Genomic DNA, 25,275 nt, shown 5'->3' on the forward strand with positions numbered 1-25,275 from the left:
TTAGGAAATTAAAAAGGAAAGGAAAGCGAGAAAATTTTATTTTTTCTGATGTGCAAACTCGCTGCAAGAGGCTTTGGATCAGCACTAAAACCAGAGGGAAGATTCCCACTGATGTCTTTGGAAGAGATGCCTAAAACTCTCCACCTCCTCTGAAACTCACCCAAAAGCAGCAGAAGCAGCGAAGTATCTCCAAAAATAAACCAAGAGGAATGCATAATAATAAGATTAATAATATATTATAAATAAATGGTAAAATACATTGTATTTTTTAAATCTCTTGGCTCAAATCATGGAATATCCTGAGGTGGAATGGATCCACCAGGATCATTAAAGCTCCTGGCTCTGTACAGGACAGCCCCAGGAATCCTACCAGGAATCCCACCAAGATTAGGGCAGGAGCAGAGTGGCTTCATTTCCATCTCTCATCTTTTGCTTCCATCTCTCATTTTCCCCTTGGAAAGGGAGAAAGAGCAAAATGTGCTGAGGTGGGAAGGACTCCTGCGGTTCCGTGGAGGTGCCAGGGACTCCAAATGCGGCGACAGCTGTGCCAGATGTCACCTCGTGCTGGAATGGGGGACAGCCAGGGGGGTTCCACGCAGGCAGGTGGAGCTGGAAGGAGCAGGGATGGGAGGGCGGGAGTGGGATGGAGAAGCAAAACACAGGAGCTTTCGGGAAACACGGAAAGTGCTGCTCCAGGTGAGGCTCAGCACAAGAGGGAGCTCCAGGAGCTCCCAACAGCTCTGCCAGGGAGGGATTTGCAGCGGAAGCACAAAAATCAGGGAATATCCCAGCTGGAATGGCCCCACAGGGATCATCCAGTCCAGTTCCTGGAGGGAACACCCCAGCGATCCCACCCTGTGCCTGAGGGTGTTTTCCAAACATCCCAGCCCCAAGAATTAATGACCCCACCGACCCTGGTCCACCCAGGACAAGCACAACGATCTAAACCAAACATTTTCCCGGGATAACTTCCCAAAATGGAATTTTTTGAACACAAAAATCAATGTCTGAGAGACCTACGCTGTTCAAAGCTGTTTGCACTGGAAGCAGTAACCTACATGGGGGGAAACAAACCAAAAAAAAAAAAAACCCAGATATGGGAAGAATTCCTCGTTTAAAGGAAATTTCCCATGGAGAACTGGTATTGGAATGAGTAGGATTGATCTCGAGGCTGGGCCTTCTCCGGGTGAAAATCTCCTCCAGCAAGAGGGTGGGATCTGTTCCATGGGTGACTCCTCCCAGAGCATCCCAAAACGCAGCTGCCTTCTCCAGAGGGAAACTTCAACCTGCCAAAGCCACTTGATTTTCCTCTGGAACATTTTGGAAGCAGTGATGGGAGCAACCCAGGCACTCCCAGCCGTGGGAAGGGGATTCCCACCTGATAGCCCAGTGAAGGTGGGAGTATGGATGTGCTGGGATCTGCAGGTCAATAAGAAATCCCAATCATCCCCATTATCCCAGGAGATCTTTGCTTATCCAGAGCCCAGCGTGGCTGCAGCAATTTAATATTGGCCAGGGGAAACAGCAGGAAGCAGAGAGATGTGAAAACGTGACTCACCCAGGACTGGAGATCCTGCCCAGCCCTTGTTCTCCAAGCTGATTATTCCTTCACCTTCTAATTACTTGTCCCTGATCCCAGAATTCCACCCAGCCCCTCCCCCAGCCGGGTGCAGGCCAGTTAACCCAGAACATTAATTAATATTGATATTGATATTTAGGAGGATAAGACTGGTGATATATAATCCCAGATCCACTCTGTGCCACATATAAACAGATTCCTATAAACCACGATTTCCTATAAACCCCTTTCTCAGAAGGGGCCGTGGAACTTATTTGGCACAAAATTCCAAAGGAAATCCCAGCACAAGGGAGGATCAGACCCGGTCACTGCTGCCAGCAGTGTCCCACGGAGCCTCTCCTGCCTCTCTGCAGTGCCACCAATCCCCAAAGCAGCAGCTGCTGGTGGCACCTAAAGCAAGTGGAGAGATAATCACCCACAAAGGGTTGTCACCCACACCCCACAGCGCTGATGGCTTTGTCCAGCCTGCCCTGTCATTAGATAAAAGGCTTCTTCTCTAATTTGTCAGGTTAAGTGCACTTTTGGCAGGAGAGGGTGACTGGCAACAGGATCACCACACACCAAATGAGCTGGGAACACAATTAGCGACCCAATAATCTCAGGTTTAGCCAGAGCATCACCCCTGCCCAGAATATTCTGCAAACTCCGACAAATTCCGTGCTCACCCTGGAAGTTTCCTTTCCATTAATCAAGACAGCCTCATCAGCCAGACAAGATCTGAAAAAACACATCCAGATCTCTCGCTGCTGGAAAATGAAAAGAGTTCAGGCTGTTGCTTTGTTGGGTTTGTAGGAACATCCTCAAGTCTGTTCAGGTAGGAGGTTTAGATTAGATTTTAGGGAGAAATTCATCCCTGTGAGGGTGGCACAGGGTGCCCAGAGCAGCTGGGGCTGCCCCTGGATCCCTGGCAGTGCCCAAGGCCAGGCTGGACATTGGGACTTGGAGCACCCTGGGACAGTGGGAGGTGTCCCTGCCCATGGCAGAGGGAAGAATGGGATAGGATTTCATTTCCCTTTCAACTCAAACCATTCTGGAATTCTGGGATTCTATGAAACTGGATCTTTTGGGAAACCCTCTGGTGATCCGGGCTGGGAAGAGCCTGGCCTGATGTAAAGAATTCCTGCAGGGGTGTGACAGAGCCCAAAGGCCCAGGAAATATTCCCAGACTCTATAAATGCCGTGTCGGCCTTTCTGGCAGGTGAGGGATTTTATTCCTGTCTCGTTTCCTGCAGGAGCCAAAGCCAAGGCTGGAATCCCCAGCAATCATTAACACAAATCCCCAGGGGCCAAACCAGGAAGGGAGCAGATCTTCCAGAGCAGCAGCCCCTGGGGAGATGAGGAAACAAACTCCCGTTTTTTTATCTACTTTATCCAGGTAATTTTCCTTTATCCAGGTCTGATTTTCACCATGACAGGCACAGGGCTTTTAGGGAAGGCTGAGGTTCAAGCAGGTGTAGAGCAGGAGGATGGTAACCTTGAGGAAGCTGGCTACTAAATGTAGTTGTATTCCTCATCCTTTATTTTATAGGCCTGGTTTGAAGGCATTGGGAGGTTTTGGGGCTCCTTTCTTTGTGAAGAAGGGTCATCCTGCAGCTGGTAAATGCAAAGGTTGTGTTTATAAATGGATTTATTTGACCACATGAAGTCTCTCCTTTCAAACCCTGGTCTGATTGAAAAGTTAATTCTTTATTTCCTTTTTTTTTTTTTTTTTTGGTTCACTTTTTGTTCCTGTTTCATTAATTTCCTTTTCATTCCTTCCAAGGGACAAGCCAGAGGCTTCTCCTGAGTCAGGGAAGGAAGCAGCAGGAGCAGGAGGCTCAGGGGGAAGCAGAGCCTTGCCTCCCTCAGCAGCAGTGCCTGATAAATCAAACCACAGCCTCCTTGAGATTAAACCCTGTCCTACTTCTCATAAAAGAACTGTTAATCCTGAATTCCATCGCTTCTGACTTGGGGAGGTTCTTCCCTCTGGAAACACCAGCAGGGCTTGGCAGGGCCCCTGCAGCCCTGTCTTGTCTCAAGGCAAACAAGACTTGATTATCAGCAAATCTGAAATTCATTGTGAGGGAAATCTGAAATCCATTGTGAGGCAAATCCTTCTCCGTTTGATAAGCCAGAGTGTGTCAGAGGCAAGTGTGAGGGGTTTAAACACACACTGAACCTTCCTCTGCATCAGTGCTGAGTACACGTGGGGGGTGAAGGCTCTGGAGCCCCAGGAGCGGCTGAGGGAGCTGGGGAAGGGGCTCAGCCTGGAGTAAAGGAGGCTCCGGGGGGACCTTGTGGCTCTGCACAAGTCCCTGACAGGAGGGGGCAGCCGGGGGGGTCGGGCTCTGCTCCCAGGATGAAGGAACAGTCTCAAGTTGTGCCAGGGGAGGTTCAGTTTGGATTTTGAGAACAATTCGTTCCTGGAAAGGGCTGTCCAGCACTGGCACAGCTGCCCAAGCCACTGCTGGAGTGCCCATCCCTGGAGGGATTTAAAAGCTGTGGGGATGTGGCACTTTAGAACATGGTTTAGTGGTGGCTTTGGGAACATCTGGACTCGATGATCTTGGTGGTCTTTTCCAACCTAAATGATTCTAAGATTCAATGATTCTGTGCCCATCAGAAGCAAGGCAGTAGCAGCTCATCAGGGTGCTGACGAGACTTGGGACAGTTATTTGTAACCTCCTCTCAGTACAGAGCAGCCCCCTGGAAAACCCCAAATGGAGCTGTTGTGTGGAGCCCTGATAACCCAAAATGCTTTTGCCAGTATTTTTAGGGAATTTGGGGTGACACCCACCCACTGCTGATCCCTGGCAAAACCACTCAGACCATTTCAACCTGTGCCCACTCAAGGATTTCACCATCCCGAGTCATGCCCAGACCCAACACAGAACTGCAGGACGGGCCGGAGCTCTGCTCCGAGCTAGAAAGGGACACAACGATCTGTACATTTAAAACAAAGCCTTTCCATGCGAATATTTTAGGATCAAAGGCTAAGCAAGCATCAGTTCCTCAGTCAACACCCATAAAAATAGCAGCGGCAGAAAGAGGCACTGTTGGGCTGGGAATGAAAGCATCACATCCTGATCGCCCTTTTGTCACCTGCGCAGCTCTGTTTGTGCAAGCACCTTTTAAAGGTGTTCACCGAGGAAAGAGCAGTTTTAAAGCATCGTTACAATGTGTTCAAACAGGAAAAGAGCAGCTTTAATACCAGCTGTTACATCTGGCCCTCGAAACAGTTTGCGTTCCTTTGTGGCTGGAAGACACCGGTGGGTGCCAGAACAGCGACATTGTTTAGTGGGGGAGATTGTGCCTGGAATCCTGCTGCCCCAGGGGGAAGTAGAGGAAAAAGCGTTTCTGACACTTCTATTTCTCACTTAAACTGCAAGGTTTAGTTCTAAAGTAGCTGTATGGTAGCGAGCAGGACACTAAATTAAGCTTTTTTCTCTCTGGGACAGAATAAACTACAGAAACCTGAGCCTCATGATTGGCAGGGTCATGTTATATTTCACAGGATTTCAGATAAAATCTGGTAGGTCCTGGTCCATCCCTATCTCTCCTTTCTGGAAACCCCTCAACTGATACCTGGGGCTTCCTGATAAATGGTGAAATCATCCCCAATCCCCTCTCCTCCCGCTGGAACACCGCGCTGCAGCTTCAGCTCCTTCCCACTCATCTCTTGGAGCCGGGACGCTCGCAGGCACCTGCCGGCACCCTTGGCAGGATAAGAACCCTGCAGGGGTGTCTGTCGCGATGGAGGGGTGCGATATGAAGCCGCTCCGTGCGGGGCAGCTCTGGCGCAGCCCCGCATCCCGCAGCGCGGCCGCCGAGCGCATGACGCCAGCGCCGGGAAAAGCCAGGGAAACACGGCGCTCCAGGGAAACAGCTGGCGTCCCGGAGGTGCCAGCCGGCTCCATCCCACGGGTTTCCCCGAGCCCAGCTCCGCTGCTCCTCCTCCCCCGCGCCCCGGCGCCGCAAGCCCGAGCGCAGCGGCTGCGGCAGCGGGCGGGGCGGAGGGACCGGCCCGGGGCCGCGGCCACAGGAGCGAGCGGGCGGGAGGTGAGGAGCGAGGGAGGAGGGAAGGAGGGAGGGAGGGAAGGAGGGAGGGAGGGAGGGAGAAAGGTGGGGATTTAAGCGCGGGCAGCGCCGGGCTGGGGAGCTGCGGTGCGGGGAGCGGAGGTGAGGGAGGCGCGGGGCCGCGGTGCGCTGCATCCCGGTGCGCTGCATCCCGGTGCGCTGCATCCCGGTGCTCTGCATCCCGGTGTTCCCGCAGCCCGGTGCGCCCGTGCCGCCGAGCCCCGACATTCCCGCAGCCCGGTGCTCCCGGTGCCGGCGCTCATTCCCCGCTCAGCTCGGCTCGCCCAAGGGCATCGCGGCGGAGGCGCGTCCCGGAGCATCCCCAGGCAGGGGCCGCTGACCTTGGCGAGTGCGGCCGCTGCCACGGCGGGTCCCCGGCGGCTCGGTAAGGAGCGGGGGGAAGGCCGGGAGCGGGGCTGGCAGCCGCAGAACCTCCGGGGGTTGCTGTGCTGTGCCTTCCTCAAGGGAGCTGGTGGCGTTCCAGCCGGACCTGCAGCCTCCGGCGAGGGCTCTCTGGGTTTAAGGTGCCCGTGCCCGTGGAAGGGGTGGAATGAGATGAGCTTTAAGGTCCCTTCCAAGCCAGATCATTCCGTGATCCTGTGACTTGTTGCTGCAGCTCTGCAGTCGGGGATTTCCAGGTGTCAGGAAGATGGTTTACCTTAGGGATTCCCTAAAAACGCATCAAACACCCAGGAGTGAAAAGGTTGCAGTAGGTGGGGGGTAACGGAGGAGGGAAGGTGACTGTGCTGCTCACACCACTGTGCTGGGAATTCTCATTGCTGGCGGATTTTTGCTCTTTGGTTTTCTTAGAGTTGCTGGTGGCTGCCTTCAGTGGGAAGCAGGTGCAAGACCTGCCTTCCCTGTTGGATAAAGCTTGGATAATATGGAGGAGAATCCCTGCAATAAACACTTAGGCTCTGCTTACTCAGCACAAGGAACTTTGAGGACTGTGGATTTTAATGCTTTAGGAATTGGGATGCTTGGTTATCTTTCTCTCACGAATATCACGAGTATGGTGCAAATAACTGTGTCTTGAGAGCAATCCCATGAGTCCTTGGAGGGATTTCTGGATGTTGCAGGTTCAGTGGAGAAAAGCAGGGAAGCTGTGCACGGAGCATGGATGTTATTCCAGCTGGAATGGGAGATGCTGAAACGCTGCCTGGGGAGCAGCTTGGGCCCATGGCAATGCCTGTCCCTCCCCTCTGTGCCCCAAAAGCATCCAGGACAGGAGATGCAGTGCACAGCACCAGGACACAGCGCTCCATCTGGCTGGGGAGCAGCCGGGGCTCCGCTCTGGGTCCTGCCAAGCCAGATTTTATGGAGCTTTTAATTTGTTTTATGGATATCAACAGCTTTGTGTGTCCAAACCTGTTTGCTCACAGGGAGGAAATGGCCTGCAAAGGAAGCTGTTCCTCGCTGCATAGATGGGGTTAAATCTGTGAAAAAAAGTGCATTTCCCTTTTTGTTTCTTATCTGTTGCAAGAATCTCACTCCATTTTTGATTTTCCCCTTTGGGGCAGTGACTGGAGTGGTGCAACACTGCTTCCTTCCAGGAGATCTCGGGGGAGATGCACTTGCACAAGGGTTTGGTCCCTGTGTTTCCCTAATACCTGTCATAGCTGTGACAATATTCACCTTCTCATGTTGCACACAACCCAAGGTGTTACCTTCAGCTGCCTCAGAAATGACTCAGAGCAAAGTAAAGCAGTCTGAATAAATCAGGGCTACAACTGAAAGTAAATCTCTTTTTTTAGAGCCCAGACATCTCAGTTATTTTGTTTATAGCTTGATGTGTTTACACAACCTCCTGAACTGGAAAGGCTTCGAAGGATGTAGATCATGTCCCAAATCTCACAAGGAACTGAGGTTGGCCACCAGGAGCGAAGGCAAAACCCGTCTGAGATACTCCTGGAACAGTTCTTGGGGAACTCTCAGTTTTTAGGTGTTTGCAATTTAAACCTGGTGCTGGTCTCTAGTCCCAAATCTGGGGTTTTGGTTGGGAATGGTTCTGTTCAAAACCATGTTCCTTACACTGAAAATACAGGGAAAGCTTTCCCTGGGATCCAATTTGCCATTTTCCCCATCTTCCTTGGCAGAGCTGCTCACCTGTTCTGCTCCAAGGTACAAATCCTGTCCCAGGGGAAGGACCCAGAGCCCAAACCATGCCCAGCCCAGGGAAAGCTGGAAAGGAAGGGATCTGTACATAAACTGCAAGGAGCAGCTGGTTATGTAAGGAAACGACTGAGGAAACTTCAGGGGAGGGAGGAACAGGAAAATTGTTGAAAAATTAATTTGGCCTTGGAAGAAAATGGGACAGAGCTGCTCCAGGAATGCTGTTGTTACACAGAAGCTGCATCTTCTCCTTTCTCTGTGCCTGAGTAAGGATGAGACTGGGCACTGATAAGTCAGCAAGGCTGCAAAGTTAGGGACAGTTGAGTTATTTAGAGCTGTGGCTTTGCTGGGAGCAGCCTCCAGCTGTCAGGGGCAGGAGAGGCATTAAATCAGTCTGAACTTCAACTGCTTTCAACTGCTGTGCTGGTATTGAATGGTCAGAAGCCTCTCTCCAAATGAGATCCCTGTGGGTGCTGCAGATCAGGCTCTGCTTTCCTGAGGGTCAAAAACTTGTGGATGTCATTTAAAAGGACTTTCCACATCGTTTTAGGCCATCATAAACTCCATCTGTGTACTTAACCCAACTGAAGGAGCAAATTCAGCAATCCTCAGGCTGTTCTTCTATCCAGCTGGGGAGGCACACTGTGACAGGAATCCATGGGCTCCAGAATCCACGTGCTCCAGGCAGAGATGCAGCTGAATCACAGCACCAAACCCCAGTTTGGGAGCCCAGAACTGCTGCAGGAGGAGCACACACATGGATCTGAGCTCAGGTGGAGATGAGGAAGTTGGGTTGGACTTTGTGCAGGTGTGGCCCTGCCACTCGAGGAGGGGTTTGAAGTTACCAGAGGCTACAGGAAGTCTTCCTGGACAGGGAGAGGTCCTGGGCCATGTGTGCATTACGGAACATTTGAAAGAACCAAAATAGCCCCTGTGTGCTCCCAGTGGGGCCAGCAGGAAGGAAGGCGGTGTTAAAGATTAGGAAGATGCTGGAGTTCATTCTCCTGTGTGAGGTAAAGCAGAAACAGGGCTGAAAATACCATTGCTCTTTCTGCCTTACCCCTTCCACTCCTGGAAGATTTTTTTTCCAGCAAACCCCACTGGCGCAGTGGAACCACGTTCACCCACACGCGGAATGGCTGAGTCACACACAGCAGTAAAACTTCCCCAGCTCAGGCCTTCATCCTGCTGCTGCACGGGGCATATGGATGGGATTGACATTTCCTGGAGCTCTGTAATGGATGGCCAAGGGTGCTGAGGCACTGATTCAGGGAGCTGAGGGAGGGAAACCAGGATTGCCTCACTCTGCTGTGCACTGCAGAATTCCAGGGGTGGTTATTTATGAAAATCTGCAAGTCAAGATGGTTTTTGAGGTGCATCCTTGAGTGCAGTGGGAGCTGTGCTGGGATTATTGCTGCTCTTCTCATTCCCATTCTGTCTGGAATCTCCTCCCTGGGAGAACAAGCTGGAGGGTTCATTTAAAGATCCATGTGGGAGTGCTACAGGAACCTGCTTGCCAGGAGAGGAAGGCAGCTCTCCAGGCTGAGCTGCTGCTCCATGGCCACGCTCCGTGCGGGATCAGAGCCACAGGGATGCACCAGAGGAACAGGCTGAGGTGGAGTTCCCAGGAAATGCCAGGATTTGGATTCCCTGCACCAACTGCTGCCTCATCTCAATTTCTGCCCAACTGCTGATCCACTGCATTTCATTCCTTGTGCACAGTGCTTGGTGCTCACTGAATAAAACATGAAAGGAAATGCCTGATGAGCTGGGAATGGGAATGGGAATCCCTTCCTGGTTCTGTTTGCACTTGGCCTGCGTGAAACCACTGGGCTCATCCCAGAATTATGCCAGCATTAGGAGGGACAAGATTGGTGCCCTGGATAAGTCAGGATATTCAGCAGAACAAACCCATTTAACACAGTGAAGTTACAAATAAGAACAGCTCCACATAAATAACCTGCAGACAGGGTTTCTATTTCAATCCCAAGGGAGTGATTACCCATTTAGCTTTTAACATCCCAAATTATTTACAGATCAGACAACTTTAAATGAATTCTGGCACTTTGCCTGGTTGCACCTGCCCACATGTGGCTGCTCAGGGGTGGTGGGACTGAGTCCCCCTCAGGGGCTCGTGGGAGGAAGTTATTTAAGCTCCAGCACAAGAGGATTCCCTCAGGATGCTGCAAGCCCCACCCACTCTTGCTGCGGGGCTATCCCAGCCATTATTCAGCAAAGGGCCAATTTTTAGCCAATTAAATATTTGCATTTTGGGGATGGATTGTTTGTTTGCTGCTTTTATTTCTTACCCCGTCCTTCCTTTACATTTAAAGCACCTGTTGAATGATCATGAGGCCATTTCCAGCTCCAGGCTTTGTTTTTCCCCTCCAGACAAACTTTTCCCAAATATATGTTGGAAATCCTTTTTCCCTGTATGTGTAACTCGAGCAACCCTTCCTGCTGAGGGCATAAGGTGTTTTTCAAGCATTCTTTGGAAACCAGTCTCTCCCAGTTCCCCTGCAAGAATGTTTCTTCCCACAGGAATTTCCCAGCAGGAGCTGTCCGGCCATGGGTCAGAGTTGCAGACTGATAATGGGAACAAAATTCTCCAAATCCCAGCTGCTCAGAGCAGGAATTACAGAGTAAAGGACCTAACACTGGCATCTTCCAGCTCCCAGCTAGCTCTGACCCCAGAAAATAAGGTCATTATTAAAGAAATTTGGGAGATTAGGCATGCTCTGAAATGAAACCTTGATATTTGGATGCTGCTTTATCTTTTGAGCTGCCCTAATCAGAGACATGTGTCAACAAGCAAGAAAATCAGGCAGCCACTTAAAACAGTAAAAGCTGCTTTACAGGTTTCTCTTCTTGCATTTTTTTTCCCCTTGGAAGTGGAATTGCTGAAAATAATCTGAATATTGCTTAATAGGAGCTGAATTCTCTTCATTTCCCTCATAGCTGGCTGTAACAGTCCCGTGGCCTCTGAACAGGAGGGCATTTTCCCCACACCGCTGAATATTTAAATTTAAAAATTTGTAGACAAATGAATGTTGAGTTAAAATTGCATAAGAACAATTTGTCTCCTGCTCTGGAGTAGTGGGAACTGAGGAGTGAGTAACTCAGGGCCCTTTCAACTCGGAGTGCCAGCAGCGATCGAATAAAACACAGTAATGGAAGTGAAGCCTCTCTAGGACCAATCCTGCTTAAAACACAGATTTTTAGCCTCCAAAGTTTGTGTAGTGATCTGCTATTCCCTTTGATTGCTGCTACAGTTCATTGGGGTGGTAAAGCTGCCACAGACCTCTGGAGCTGTGAGGTTTGGGGCTATTCCTTACTCCTCACACCGGGCCCAAATGCAAATTGTCCCTTCCCCAAGGGCTCTGTGTCACAGTGACCCGGGGGAGCCTTGTCTCTCACTGCCTCAGCAGCTGCTATAAAATGGCTTTTCTGCCCTTCCCCTCCTGTGTTTTCCTTTATAAATTATGCAGCTGGAGTTGCGTTATCCCTCCCAGCTCCCTGCTAACGGAGGCAGTCTCTGGCTGGATGAAAAGCAAGGGAAGTGTGTCAGTGGTGAGGGCACAGACTGTAATTTGCTGTTTGCCTTTTACTTATCCCAGCCTCCATCATTCATTAGGAGACCACAGAGCATCAAGGCAGCTCGTGTTCCTCCTGGTGTTCCAGAGTGTCTGAGTGCCTGGGGATGGAATTACTGCCTTGCACTGGGAGCTGGGAGAATGAAAGCAACCCAGGCTGTCCTGGAGCTGCATGGAAATGCAATCCCCAGGCTGGGAAAAGGGCTTTGGTTAAACCCAAAGGGCTGCTCATCATTTTAACTACCTCATCCTTTATTCATGTGTCCCTCCAAGTGCTGGTGGTGGGGCTCCAGGCTGGAATATCAGTAAAATAAACCTTGGGAATGTTTTTCCTGCCTTTGGCTGCTCTTTACACCAGCTGTGGATGGAGATGCACAAGAGTCTGTGTACCTCTGCTCACTCAGAGCCTTAAACACCCCCAGCAGTGCTCCAGCCTTGCACCTTTTCCATGCAGGGGTCAGGATTAGCAGGGATTAACCCACAGAAGGGATGAGTTTAACCAGCACAGCCCTAACCCCAGTGTAAATCCCATAACCCTGGAGAGTGTGAGAGGGCCCTTTTCCTTTTCCTTTTCCTTTTCCTTTTCCTTTTCCTTTTCCTTTTCCTTCTCCTTCTCCTTCTCCTCCTCCTCCTCCTCCTCCTCCTTCTCCTTCCCCTGTACAGGAAAGGGCTTCACCACCTCAGTGGGAAATGCTGCTCTTTTTGCAGAAAGTCTAAACAGAGTCACTTTTGGCTCTCAGGGAGTCCCAGTTTGCCAGCTGGGCCACTTCTGTTGAAGGCTTTGCAGTATTTACAAGGCTTTAAAGCCTCTCTCTGGAGTTCTGCCTTAAAATAAATGATCTGAAAGGGTTCAGCTTCCATTCATGCCAGGCCAGAGAGCAGCAGTGCCTTTCTCCCCAGCCTGAACCCCTGCAAGGAAAGTTGGTCACAGAGACAGCCACTGCTGGATTTAAAATGTTCATCTGTCCCCCAGAGAATTGTAGGAACTTTCTTGGTCTAGGAAATATGGGGAGATAGAAGTGAAGGAAATGCTTAGGGAGAATTAGGGGGAAAACTTGCCTTCCCTTTTGTAAATCCCCACGTCCCTCCAGAACAGAGCAGGAAACCACTGAATATTGTCACCTTTCTGACCAATATCAGTGGGCCATCATTATGTTAATCCCAGGCTGTAAATTTCCCAGTGCTACTTTAGGATTTGTTGCTTTGAGGGACAGCAAAGTTCTGTTGGCCCAAACTCACTATGAACACCAGACTGGAGGGATGGGATATGTCCAAGCCTCTTTGTTCCTGGCATTTTAGGCAGCACAAGTGTAGAACAAAATGGGACATTGGAAGGTTTTCCAGCAGGGAAATCTGTTGTATTCCCTGTGGACTGATCTGCTTGAATGCCCTTAAACCCCAAAATAAAGGAATCCTTCTGTAAAGCCTTGTACAGTTTCTTATTGTTCAGTTTTCTCTAAATAGATGTTTTTAGCCTGCATTTAAAGATTGTTTAAAACGCCAAAAAGCAATTTTACTGATGAACAGTGGAAGCAAAACCTATTTCCTCGTTAATTCTTGCTCAGCCGTTCTCCTTTCCAAGTGGAGCTGGGAACAATGAATGCATAAAGGTATTATCCAAGAGGAACATCTTCCCTAGACTTGTAGTTTCCATTAAATGCTCTTTTAATCTGTAACGTTTTTCATTTCTTTGGAATGAGCTGAAAAAAATCCTTCTGCAATCAGAGATTACTTTTTTCTCCCTCTCTCTTTCATAACTTGTCTTTCCTTTATTCCCAGCAACTGCAGAACAATGAAAATGGTTATCAAAAGTAAGCAGAGGAGTTGTTACAGAGCAGTTGTTTAATCTCATCTTTATTCCAGGGCATACGTGGAATTTATGGAACATTTATGGAAGCTGGCCCAAAGTCTTTCCTTTTAAATGCCTGTTTCTCTGATTTCTACAGGGAATGAATAGGAAAACACACTCACAATGTGGCAGTTGATAGAATCACAGGAAGGTTTGGGTTGGAAGGGAGTTTAATTATCCAGTTCCACCCCTGCCATGGGCTGGGACATCTTCCACTATCCCAGGTTGCTCCAAGCTGGCCTTGGACACTTCCAGGGATGGAGCAGCCACAGCTTTTCTGGGAACTGGGAATGCCCAGCTCATGCAGCTCCAATAACCAAGCAGCAGCTGCAGAACTCAACACTTTCCTTTGCTCCAGGGAGCTGGTTGGCACTGATGCCTTGGAAAATGAGTTTGTATAGTGGTTCCATGGGATATCCCAGCTGTAATCCCGACTTCCCTGTCATTCCAGGTCTCCTCCAACCCCCCTGGAGCTGAAGATGGACGTGAAGAGGGTGAAGGACTACCTCTACTGGCTGTACTACCAGTACCAGCTGGTGACGTGCAGCTACGTGCTGGAGCCCTGGGAGCAGTCCATGTTCCACACCATCACCGTCACCGTGGTGGCCATGGTGGTGTACACAGCCTACGTCTTCGTGCCCATCCACGTCCGCCTGGCCTTGGAATTCTTCTCCCAGATTTTCAGGGCCCAGCCCGAGAGCACCGTGGTGAACTGAGCCGGCCGCAGCAGGGCCCAGCAGCTCTTGCAGCTTTGTGAAATTGTGTTCATGCTGAAGTTTGGCACTTAGGAAAACCCTGCTTGCTTCACCACCGGGGCTGGAGAGCAGAGCGGGGCGCTGAGCACAGCCCCTCTTCCATAAACACTCTGGGAATGGGACACACTGCCTGGAATGGCACAGGATGCAAGCAGCTCCTGCTTCCAGCAGCCTCATTGAACCACTCTGGCAGAGACTGTTCTGGGGGCTCATCACACACCAAGTTCTATCGACACGGTCCAGTGGCCATGTTAGGGGATATTAAAAAATGAGGATATCCAGCAGGATTTGAGTGTTCATATCTGGCTGGGTACTGACTTCCAGGCTTTAATGGATGGGAGAGGAAACTGGAACAGAAAGCAACAGGAGGATGAACTTCAGTCCAGCTTTTTTCATGCCTAAGTTTCTGCATCTGAGTTCAGATGGTCTAAAATATTTTCTTTTTGAAAAAAATGCTCCACCTCATCTTGCAGTTCAGTGAAGATGACAGGAAGAAGCAGCCCTGCTTTGTCTCAGTGCCCTCCTGCCTGCTCTGCTGAAAATCAAGTTCTTTTCTTGCTGCTCCCACTCACCACGGCAGCAAAGTCAGCACCGGGGGAAGAAGATCCAGAGTGGAAATAATATTTTAATACCTGGAGGGAAGGCTGAGTGCTTCAAGAGATCTCCTTTACAAAGAAGAAATTAGATTTATTACCATTGCCTGTGGGGAGGTTTTGGAACAATGGGAGGTTTGTTTGGTTTTCACTTTACACCTAAATCAAACGTGGATGCCAAATCATAAATTACAGCTGCACACTGCACGTCTTTACCAGCTGATGCTCCTGTTAGTAGAAGTGAGAGGTGCAAAATGTAAATAGCTTTCAAATGATGTTTGCACAGTTCTAGATTTACAAAAAATAAAAACCTCTTAACTTCTTTCTCAAGCTGCAGTGGGCTCCTGCATGCTTCAAAGCACAAGTTTGTTTGGAAACGAAGACATGTGATGAAGGTTGCACAGATCTGAACATGTGTATGCAGTTTTTTCAGCAAAAAAATAAAGTTTTATTCTTCAGAAATGACCTCTGGCTCCATGACTCAGCTCTCTTGTGCTTTCCAGTCATTCATAAATATTCTGGATGTGTGTGGGCCACGCTGGCACTGTGGCAGATGGATTATATTGTGGTGAATGTTTCAGGGTGAGGTTTAAGCATCCTTTAAATGGACCCAGGGGTGAACAGAGCCGTTCATCCTCACTGGTGCTCCAGCCCAAGGCCTCTCCCATTTCTGGAGGGAGAAAAAAGCCTCTGATCTGCTTCAAATTAAGGCATTAACAAATAAATACCTGAGTGTGCTGGGGGCTCAGCTGAGAGGTTTAGGCTCCAACAGGAGCTGTCCTGACAGTTTATCAGAGTGGGGAACCTGAAAATATGAGGTGCCAAGCTGTAATCACACTTCGAGTCACAAACAGGGCATCGCAGGAGATGAAAAATGGCTAAACCTGTGACAAATCCTCTGAAAAGGGTCCGTAAAATAGACCAAAAGGTACAATCCCAATGCTGGAGGTGAAAAACTATTTACTCGGCCAGCTGGTATAAATTCTATCTCCAAAGATTCTGCTCATCTAGACAGTATGATGGTGTGAATGCCAGGGCACTTCCTCATCAGTCCTGTTTCCATTATTTTTAAATTCCTTAAAAAGTTGGTTTCTTCCCCATGACATCAAACACAACTTTTGGAGTTCAAGGAGAAGCAGGCTTTTACAGGAATGCAAAGGTTGGAGCTCCTATCTCCAGGAGCACACACCCGATGGAATATTGCTCTTTAAACATTTCATTTGGCAAACAGAGCACGGGGAGGGCTTTGTTCAGGATTTCCATTGCCCTCCCATGGTGGGATCCATGCAAAGCACTTCTCTTCCTTATTGCGCCTGTTCACTGTGTTAGGCTTTGGGAGGTGCAGGAAGGGGCAGAAACAGCAGCAGGTGCTTTTTGGGGGGGTCCCTGCAGCCTTAATTGGGTGGAAACTAATTTTTTGTGTGAATTCTTCAGCTTCTTGACTAAATTTTAAAGGTTTTAGGCAAGAGGTGTTTACTAGGAAGGAAAGAAACAGCTGCAAACAATCTCTGCTAAAAACCTTTTGAGATTTTCCCAGCCCTTTTCACTTCTCCTTGCTACCAGAAAAACTGGAATAACTCTCCCTACTTGATATTCCAAATCAGTGGGTTCCAGCAGGAGACTTCAGAGGATTTTTGGCACTCAGCAGGGAACAGAAGCATTTTTTTCCCCAACTAAAAGAGAGAGGAGGTGAGATAACACTTTCGACAGCTTGAGACCACAGCACAGCTTAGGAAACTTCCAGCTCTGAATTCCTTTTCCCTGGGGACAAAACCATTCCTGGACAAAGGGAAGAGGTTTCCATGGGGTCACAGCTGCACACTAAGGTGCGAGGGTGGAATTTTGGAGCTCCCAGTAACACCAGTATGCCCAGCATGTGGGTGACAGCTCTGTTGTGAAGGATATGATGTCAGGCTCTTTATAAAACACTCTTTTCTCCTGCTTCATTATTGCTCCATGTTAATTGTAGTTAATTGCTCCACTGTGCTAATTGTGGCGCAGGCTGAGCACAGCAGCTGGAAGTTTTCATACCAAAAAGAAGCCAAATGAACAGAGCAAACAGAACCAATAATCCAGCAGTGAAAACTGGAACAAAAGCAGAACAGGAGATGATCCAATTCCAGCTGCATTGACCCTGAAAGTACAAATGCCCCATTAATTTAAGGGATAGGAAATGTTGGGGCTCAGCTGGCCAGCACCATACACCTCTTGTTTAAAACTCATTTTCTTAATTTCATCTAATCAGAGCTCGCATTTATCCTGCCATAAAGGTTTCCTGGCCAATTTCATGGATCACCTCCCAAATCCATTACTGAGGGCCACAACACATCCACATGCCCAGACCATGAACCTCCAGAACTTTCCTCCCGAGGCCCCTGCAGCAGCTTTTACCCAAAACTATTAAAAACACTTTCCCAAGGACCTTTCCCTCTGTGCTGTTGCCCAGGGAACACAGGGATCAGGATCACCAGCAGTGCCCCTGCATGTCTGAGTGTTCCATTTACACAGAGTTCCAGGAAAAATTCCTGTGCTTATGAAAGTTTGGAACCTTAAAACAAGTCCATTTTTCTTTTTAAGGTTTTCTCATTGTTGTGATTCAGCCATAATTTAGAATTCTTCATTTGAATGCTCCACTTCTAAATTTAATTCCCTAATTATTTGGACGTTGGGGAAAAAATCCACACAACTACTTAAGCCGTGGTAAAAGAAGCCCAGCAGGTGTAGAAGAGTCAGCAGAACCACATGAACAGCAAATTACACTTGTGGAGCACCAATGAGAGCCAAAATTGGGACAATTCTCACAGATGAATTGCTGCACCCCAGGGCACAGACGTGGACAAGTGGCCACGTGCCAGGCTGAGCACTGAAATTAAAGCAGAAAAGGCTGATTTGCAAATGAAATATTACTGAACGTGGAATAACTTCCTCTTAATCATACAGAATCATCAATATTCAGCACTGCCACAAAAGCAGCGCTGTCCTCTCACCCCTACCCAAATAATTTCAATTATTTTTTCCTCAAACACCAAACAACAGCTGTATCCTGAAATCCTACCACAAACTGAAAAACTGGGAAGTCAGGAGCAAAGCTGGACTCCTCCTAAAGTGCAGATGCTCATCTCCTACAGCCACATCAAACCACCCAAAGCAGCCCTGCTGCAAACTTGTTGCAGTCAAGGGAATCAAGGGAGCTGAAATTAGTGAAATGTTCTGGGAAAATAAACCCAGGAAACTGAAAATTCAGTGTTTGTGAGCTGACAGAGGAGGTCTGATGCCTCCTGAGGTGCTCCAGAGGCTGGATCTGAGCTTGTCCCACTACACCACCAGGAAAAGACAAGAGGAAATGGGCTCCTCTTCACTCTGTCCTTACACACAGCAAGGAAAACGCAGCCTGCACTAAACAAAGCCCCTTGGTTCAACGCATGATCGACTTTGTCCTTCACAGTCCTTCCAATAAGCAATCTTTTGCCTGAATTGGAGGAGCCCAAATCCTGAGAATATCTCCAGGCAACTTCCATGGAAACTCCCTGGCTGGAAGGCTCTGATTCACGGGTGGAGGTAAGAATTAACTCCAAGAATTCCCACTTGTCATCATCCCTGCCTGCCCCACCCTTATTTCAGCAGTTGCTCCATCAGGACAGGTAAGAGCTGATAAACTCTGCTGATCCTGGGGTTTCAGTACAGCCAGGATAACCAAGGCCTCCTTTTTGTTGGATTAAGGAGCTCCAAGCTCAAAACAGGCTATGGAAATTGCTTTCTGTGGCCTAATATAAATTATAGCCCCCCTCAATTGCCAGCACGCATTAGTCTGGGTTTAAAAGTGGAATTAAAACCATGCACACAAACCCTTTGCATCAAAATAAGGATCTCAGTGCTGGAATGTGCTCAGGTAAGAGGAAAAAGTCAGGAACCAGGACAAAGAGGAGAGGGGAAATATCCACACGATGGAAAATAGGGTAAATTTGACAAATCCATACAAAAAAAAGCCAGATTTTGCTTTTCTTACAATGACTGAGCAAAGAGGGAGGAAATGAAGGTAAATTGTGGCAGGGTCAGGAACAGATCCATTGTCAGCCAGGGTGCTGGTCCCGTTACTTTTCCTGGCAGCTCCTATCTTTGCTTTGTAATCATGGAGTGGATCAGAAATACCTCTTTATTTCAAGGTCATACTCACGGATGAGTTACACTCTGTGAATTTTTAGGAGCTGCAGGTACTAAAAAAATGAACAGGAGGAGAAAGCGCAGGTAAAATGTTCATCATGGAGAATGTGACACGGAACAAGTGAGGCCAGGCTCAGGATAAAGCAGCCCGACATGGAAAGGGTTGGGATGGGATTGCAGCACTGTAATTAAAGATGGGGAGCAGCAGCCTCGCCCATCAGGCTGGCAGAGGAAAGGGCTTCCAGCAGTTCCTTGCGTTTTCCACAGCCACCAGTTGCACAAGAGCGAAGCCTCACTGAGGCACTAATTATCTGCCAAACGCACAGAGATTGAGTGATTTATGAAGGAACAGCTCAAAAAAAGATGCTGCAAACTAACTCAACACATCCAGCTCTGGACACGATGATGCCTTGCTCAGGGAAAGTTTGGGACACATCTGGTATTTCACTCCAGGTAAATAATACATCCCAAGAAGTTTTCTCCACACACTTTTGGTTTCCCTTTCCAATATTTCTCCCCACGTGAGAGTTGAAGGTGAACTCAAGTGGAATCAGACTGGTACTGAGGTGTGGGTACCTCCACCCAGCTGTCTGTGCTGCCTCAGGCTTGCTGTGGAGATGCATCAAAAAAATCCAGTTTGCTGCCTGTGCCCAAACCTTCCACAGCTGGCTACAGGTGCCTCCCTATGCTATCCAATAATCTGAGCTAACTGGAATCCAAATTTTGGCTAATTTTGGTATCCAAAAGCTCTTCCTTATCACTGATGCAGTTTAGTGGCACCAAAATACCTCAGAGCCCCACACCCAGTGCAGTATCATTTTTTAATTTGGGATTGGATATTAGAAGAAATCCTTCCCTGGGAGGGTGGGAGGCCCTGGCACAGGTTGCCCAGAGAAACGGTGGTTGATCCATCCCTGCAAGTGTCCAAGGCCAGGTTGGATGAGGCTTGGAGCACTCTGGGATAATGGAAGGTGTCCCCATGGCAGGGGGCGGCACTGGGTGATTTTCAAGGTCCGTTCCAACCCAAACCATTCCTCTCCAATCCCCTCCATCCATCCATACAGGACTCGGGCACTGAAACAGCCCCTTGCAGCAGCCCTGGCTCCATGGCCTCTTTTCCCCAAGAAATCTTCCATTGCCAAAGGAGCAACACTGGGATCATCTTTCCTACAAACACAGATACTCCTAAATAAATAATGAGCTGCAGCACTGGGATCAGCTTGGGAAGCTTCCACTCCCTTGGCCATACAGTGAGTCCTGGTTTTGCAATGCTCTGGCTGAGCAAGACCTGCACAGGCACCTTTTCCCAGGGATGTGTCAGCACTCCGTGTGCCTGTGCCAACAAGGTGGGAACAGTGGGAAGAGAGATCCATCCCACGACAATTGTGACATCTCCTCCTGGGAACTTATCTCGCTGAATAATTGTAAAATGCAAGTGCCATCAGAGAGGACTGGAGCAAGCAAAATAAAACAGTGAATAATTAAGAAGAAGGAGTTAATTGTCATTTCATTTAGTAAATTCCATTTATTTCAGCACATCCTAGGTTACCACTGGGAAGATGCTTAATGCTGCAATGTCCCAGTGGTCTGGTGACTCCCTGGGTGGACAGAGTATCCCTGTCCTCCTCATCCTCCTCCCACTCCTCCTTTTTCCATGTTTTCCTTCCCTGACTGTTTAAGCAATCTTCATTCGCTGAACTGCATTTTTGGCATTTTCCCTGGTTTTGTCTCCAGCCAGCCAGAGTGAGGCAAGGGAAGTCAGGAAAGTGAAGTCTAGGAAATGTCAACTCTACCCATAATTTCTATGTACAGCTTTTGAACAGGCATGATGTGCAATATTTTTACCTGCATTTTGCTCTTCTCACACTCTCTCATCAGAGAACTCAAAGTGAAAATGTAAATTCTGTGAAAAATACACTCATTTTCCTGATCTCAGAATTACAGAATCACTGAGGTTGGAAAAGATCTCCAAGATCATCAAGTCCAACGTTCAACCCACTAAACCATATCCCGAAGTGCCACATCCAGTGTTGTTTGAACACTCCAGGGATGTGACCCCACCACTACCCTGGGCAGTCCATTCCAAAGCTCAACCACTCCTTCAGTGAAGGAATTCTTCCCAATATCCACCTGAACCTCTCCTGATGTCCACACTCAACGCTGGTGTGGACCCTCTCCCAGCAGCTCCCAGCTCACCCCACCCTCTCACCAGGATTCCTTTAATGGGACGAGATGTTTTATCTGGGACACGAAGATTACCAAAGGCAAGAGGAAAGCAAACAGCTCCTGTACAATTATCCTCAGATCCTTCTCGTGTTCTGATGAGCAAATATTTACCTTTTTAAAACAATTATTTCTTAGTCTGAGGTTCAGGCCTAGTGCAGCCTGGTAACAAACACACCAGGACTAAAACAACACCTCCTGGCTCCTGTCCATGCTTTTCCTTAAAGTGAAACCTTTGCCATGGCTGTCCGTGGTTATCAAGGAAGATTAGGCTGTGATGTTTGAGTTATCACAGGAGGATTTTCCCTTGCAATACCCACAAGGTCCAATTTCATAGAATCCCAGAATGGTTTGGGTTGGAAGGGAAATTAAGTCCCATCCCATCCTACCCCTGCCATGGGCAGGGACACCTCCCACTATCCCAGGCTGCTCCAAGCCCCACCCAGCCTGGCCTTGGACACTTCCAGGGATCCAGGGGCAGCCACAACTTCTCTGGGCACCCTGTGCCAGGGCCTCACAGGGAACAATTTCTCCCTCACATCTAATCTAAATCTAATGTCGTTAATCTGGGATGTCTCCTTGTTTGAGCAGCTCAATATGGTTTGGGTTATTTTGGTTTATAAAGGCTACTAAGAACAATTCCGCGGTTTGTAAGCCCGTGACAGCAGTGGTTTTTAAAAGGTTCCAGGGATTTAGGAAGCAGAGGATGCCCTTCAGTGCCAAACTGCCGCGTGCATCCACTGTTCCCCTGAGTGCACAAACCCAGCAGCTCTGCCCCTGGCACACTGAGCATCCAGCTATTCCCAGCTGCTTCAGCAGGGCTGGGAATTATCCCCCTCTGCTGACACAGGGCAGCACTTCCAGAGGTATCCCTGCACTGCATCCAACATGTTTTACGTGCAAGTTTCACACACACATGAAAAGGAAGCCAACCCACAGGTATTTGTGCTGTGACAACGCTCATTAAAGCTGCTGATGCAACACAGTTTCATCTCCATCAGCTGAAAGTGGAATGTCACAATATCCCGATCCCCATCACAAAGCTATTTTAAAGGAGTTGTTCCAGCTTCCCTTGTTCCTGCCTCTGAAGCTCAGCAGTGATAATGCTCGTGGCTCACACTACAAATTGGATTGCTAATTGGATTCCTCACTAGAACTGAAGAAATAGGCAAGAACTGGAAAATAATTGGAACATTATCCCAGTAAATTTAGTGCAGGTGAACTCATGGCGAGCAGCCCCTGGAAGTACCATGTCCCAGTGGAATCAGGGCATGTGTTCCTCCCATTCAGACACAGAGGACAAGCTGAAGCAGCAGCCGAGGCACGGCTCTGTGTGTGCTGCCTTGCTGAAATTATCAGTTTGCAACTTCCCAGCTGCCATGCATGAAAAGCAAGGAGAGCCCTGCTTTCTCAAAGGAATAGACCACTTGGGAATGTCTGGTTACAACCAAACTGGGAGCTAGAATACTGGAATAAAACTGAAATGAATCTGGCAGTTGCCACCCCACACACAGGCCAGGCACAATCTGTTCTGCCCAAGAATGTCTCTGGTGGCACTGGGAGCTGCTGCCTCCACCTTGGAGCCTACAACAGCTCCCTTTAAAAGCCCTGCTTTTAATTCCCCTCTCTGAATCCCGGTGACTCTTCTGTTGTCTGAATGGAAACTGCTCCGTTCCTCCAAACCATGACTTGGTGCAATAGGAAGAGGAGCAAAATTGTCAGGAATGTGTGAATGCTGAGGACCTCAGCGGCTAAAAATACAGACTGGGTGTCACCAGGATCCTCCTATAAACTGGGCACCAGTAAAGATCATAAAGGTGTTTTATTGTTATTGCACAGCCCTTCCCCTGCTTCCATCCAGATGCTGTTGCTAAAATCCTACAGTTAAACAAGGGTATTTTTACTGTTTGTGCCTTGGAGCTGCTGTGCACACTGCTCTGAATCCCAAATTTATTTGAGAGGGAATAGTAAAAAAAAAGTGTAGAACACTGTGTTTGGTCCTGTTCTTAAATTCCTGGGAGTTTTATACTGAAATGAGCACAGGTAATGAAAACAGCAGCCCAGAACAAACCCTCTTTGGGAAGGTCACAGCAGCTCCAACTGGAGGAAAAGTCCCAGGAGCTCCTCGAGCAGCTGCAGCACCTCCTTTCCTGGATCCAGTTTATGTGAGGGAATAGTGACCTCAGGTGTCTGTTAAATTAATCACAGGAATCTTTCCCATTTTATTGTTCTAATGGACATTCCTACTGGAAATGAAACTACTGGGAGCTGTCACCACTGGTAAACACTCTCCTGGTATTTCTAGCCTTGGCACTTGAGCTTTCCCAAAAACACCGACAGGTACTTTCTTGAAGGCCCAGCCACCTGCAAACAAGCCTGAGAGCAAATCAATATTGAAACCTGGTTTTAAATAGTGTTAACTTTTTTTAATTTAACCTATATTTAAATGGTGTGCTTGCTGTCCTTTCCTATCACTCAGATCCTTTAAATGCTGTGAAAGAATATGGCAGTAGAGGCAGAAAACTCCTATATAAAATCCATGTAATATTCACTGAAAAACACGTAAGAAATCAGTGCAAACTGATATTGTCTCACTAGGGGTGAGATTCAGGCTGCTTTGCTTTTTACCTTGTTTATTTTGTGCAAAGATATAAATTTCTTTATATCTTTGCACAATTTAAAACACACAAATTTTCCACGAAGCCAGAGGACAACCAGAGCCTGCAGAGGAAATACAGAGTACCTTGGTGACTACAAAGAACCCAGTTCTGATATTAACTGAGGCTGTGCCTTGAGCTGAGGTGGGGTTTGATATATTTGCACCAAAATTAGGTGGAAACACCTGCGGTTGAAAATAAATCTGCAATGGAAACTTTTCAAGCATTATCAGGAATTCTCCTCCCAGTGACTTCAAAGATGTGGCTTCCATAAAGGACAGGCTTTGTCCTACCCCTCTCCCAATGCTAGACTCTCCAAATGCCAGCCTGGAAGTGTTTTATTTCCTAAATCAAAGAAATCAAAGATAGAGTGATTCATCAGGGCTTGAAGTAAAAAATATATAACATCCACTGTGTAGCAGAGGTTCTGAAACAAAACTACAGTGCAGGGAAACTCAATTTTTTAAATTTTGCTTTTTCCTTTCATTGTTTTTAATAATGTGGTCCACAGTGAGTCTCCAGAGAGGTCTGCAAAGAAACTTAATTTCAAAGGAGCAGAAGTGAGGAACAGTGTGTGAACACAAGCAGCCCACCAAAGAAAAATGTGCCAAAGAATTAAAAACACGGCAGACAGCTTGACAGGCTGTGATTTTCAGTCCCTGAGTGAAAGAACTTTTCCTTTCCATCGGGATGTTACCACATTAAAAAGGGCCACACAGCGTGTTGATGCAATTCAGCTTTATTTTTCTCCAGCATAACCTGCAGGAAGCAAATGCTGATCCACAAACAAACCTTGCTATCACAGAATCACCGAATCACACAATGGTTTGGGTTGGAAACGACGTTAAAGGTCATTTAATTCTGACCCCTGCCACGGCGGTTCCTCTCTTCCAAAGGGCGGTTGTGATACATCACAAATGGAATATAAACCGAACGGGTTGTACCAGCTCCTCCTTGCAAATCAAAGTATCATTTAATTCTTAATTAATGAATTGTAACAGCGTAGGTCCCTCACGATTTCCGCCCGCCTCTCCACAGCTCCCTCACGGCCCTTTCCGGGCTCCCTCACGGCTCCCTCACGGTTCCCGCCCGCTTCTCCATGCCGGCTCCACCACGACCCCCTCACGGTTCCCCCATGGCTCCCTCACGGTTCCCGCCCGCTTCTCCACGGCGGCTCCACCACGACCCCCTCACGGTTCCCCCATGGCTCCCTCACGGTTCCCGCCCGCTTCTCCATGCCGGCTCCACCACGACCCCCTCACGGTTCCCCCATGGCTCCCTCACGGTTCCCGCCCGCTTCTCCATGGCGGCTCCACCACGACCCCCTCACGGTTCCCCCATGGCTCCCTCACGGTTCCCGCCCGCTTCTCCACGGCGGCTCCACCACGACCCCCTCACGGTTCCCCCATGGCTCCCTCACGGTTCCCGCCCGCTTCTCCATGGCGGCTCCACCACGACCCCCTCACGGTTCCTCCATGGCTCCCTCACAGCTCCCGCCCGCCTCTCCATGGCCCCCTAACAGCCCTTTCCACGTTCCCTCACAGTTCCCCCACGATCCCCTCAGGGCTCCCTCACCGCTTCCCCCGCCTCTCCACGGCCCCTCACGACGCTTTCGGGGCTCGCTCACAATCCCCCCACAAGCCCTTCCCGCTCCGCGCCTGCCTCTCCGCGTCCCCCTCGCTCCGCCCTCCCACGGG

General features: G+C 48.7%; 1 protein-coding gene and 1 long non-coding RNA gene across 3 annotated transcripts; one reads left to right on the plus strand and one right to left on the minus strand.

Moving 5' to 3' along the window:
- Positions 1-5,421: 5,421 nt before the first annotated feature.
- Positions 5,422-15,002, plus strand: SPTSSB (serine palmitoyltransferase small subunit B). 2 transcript variants are annotated; one of them, XM_048314916.1, is made up of 2 exons: positions 5,422-5,617; positions 13,641-15,002. In XM_048314916.1, the coding sequence occupies exon 2, from the start codon at positions 13,669-13,671 to the stop codon at positions 13,903-13,905; it is 237 nt and encodes a 78-aa protein (XP_048170873.1). In that variant the 5' UTR covers positions 5,422-5,617; positions 13,641-13,668; the 3' UTR covers positions 13,906-15,002. The 2 variants fall into 2 exon arrangements, with proteins under 2 accessions (XP_048170873.1, XP_048170874.1); XM_048314917.1 differs by lacking the exon at positions 5,422-5,617 and adding an exon at positions 5,709-6,020.
- A 9,299-nt stretch (positions 15,003-24,301) lies between these two features.
- On the minus strand, positions 24,302-25,266 carry LOC125331032. Its single transcript, XR_007205822.1, has 2 exons — positions 25,154-25,266; positions 24,302-24,531 (listed from the first exon to the last, which is right to left on the minus strand). It is a non-coding gene; the product is annotated as an uncharacterized LOC125331032 (long non-coding RNA).
- Positions 25,267-25,275: the final 9 nt, after the last annotated feature.

Source organism: Corvus hawaiiensis, chromosome 10 (genome assembly GCF_020740725.1).
Source record: "Corvus hawaiiensis isolate bCorHaw1 chromosome 10, bCorHaw1.pri.cur, whole genome shotgun sequence".
Taxonomy (NCBI): Eukaryota; Metazoa; Chordata; class Aves; order Passeriformes; family Corvidae; genus Corvus; species Corvus hawaiiensis.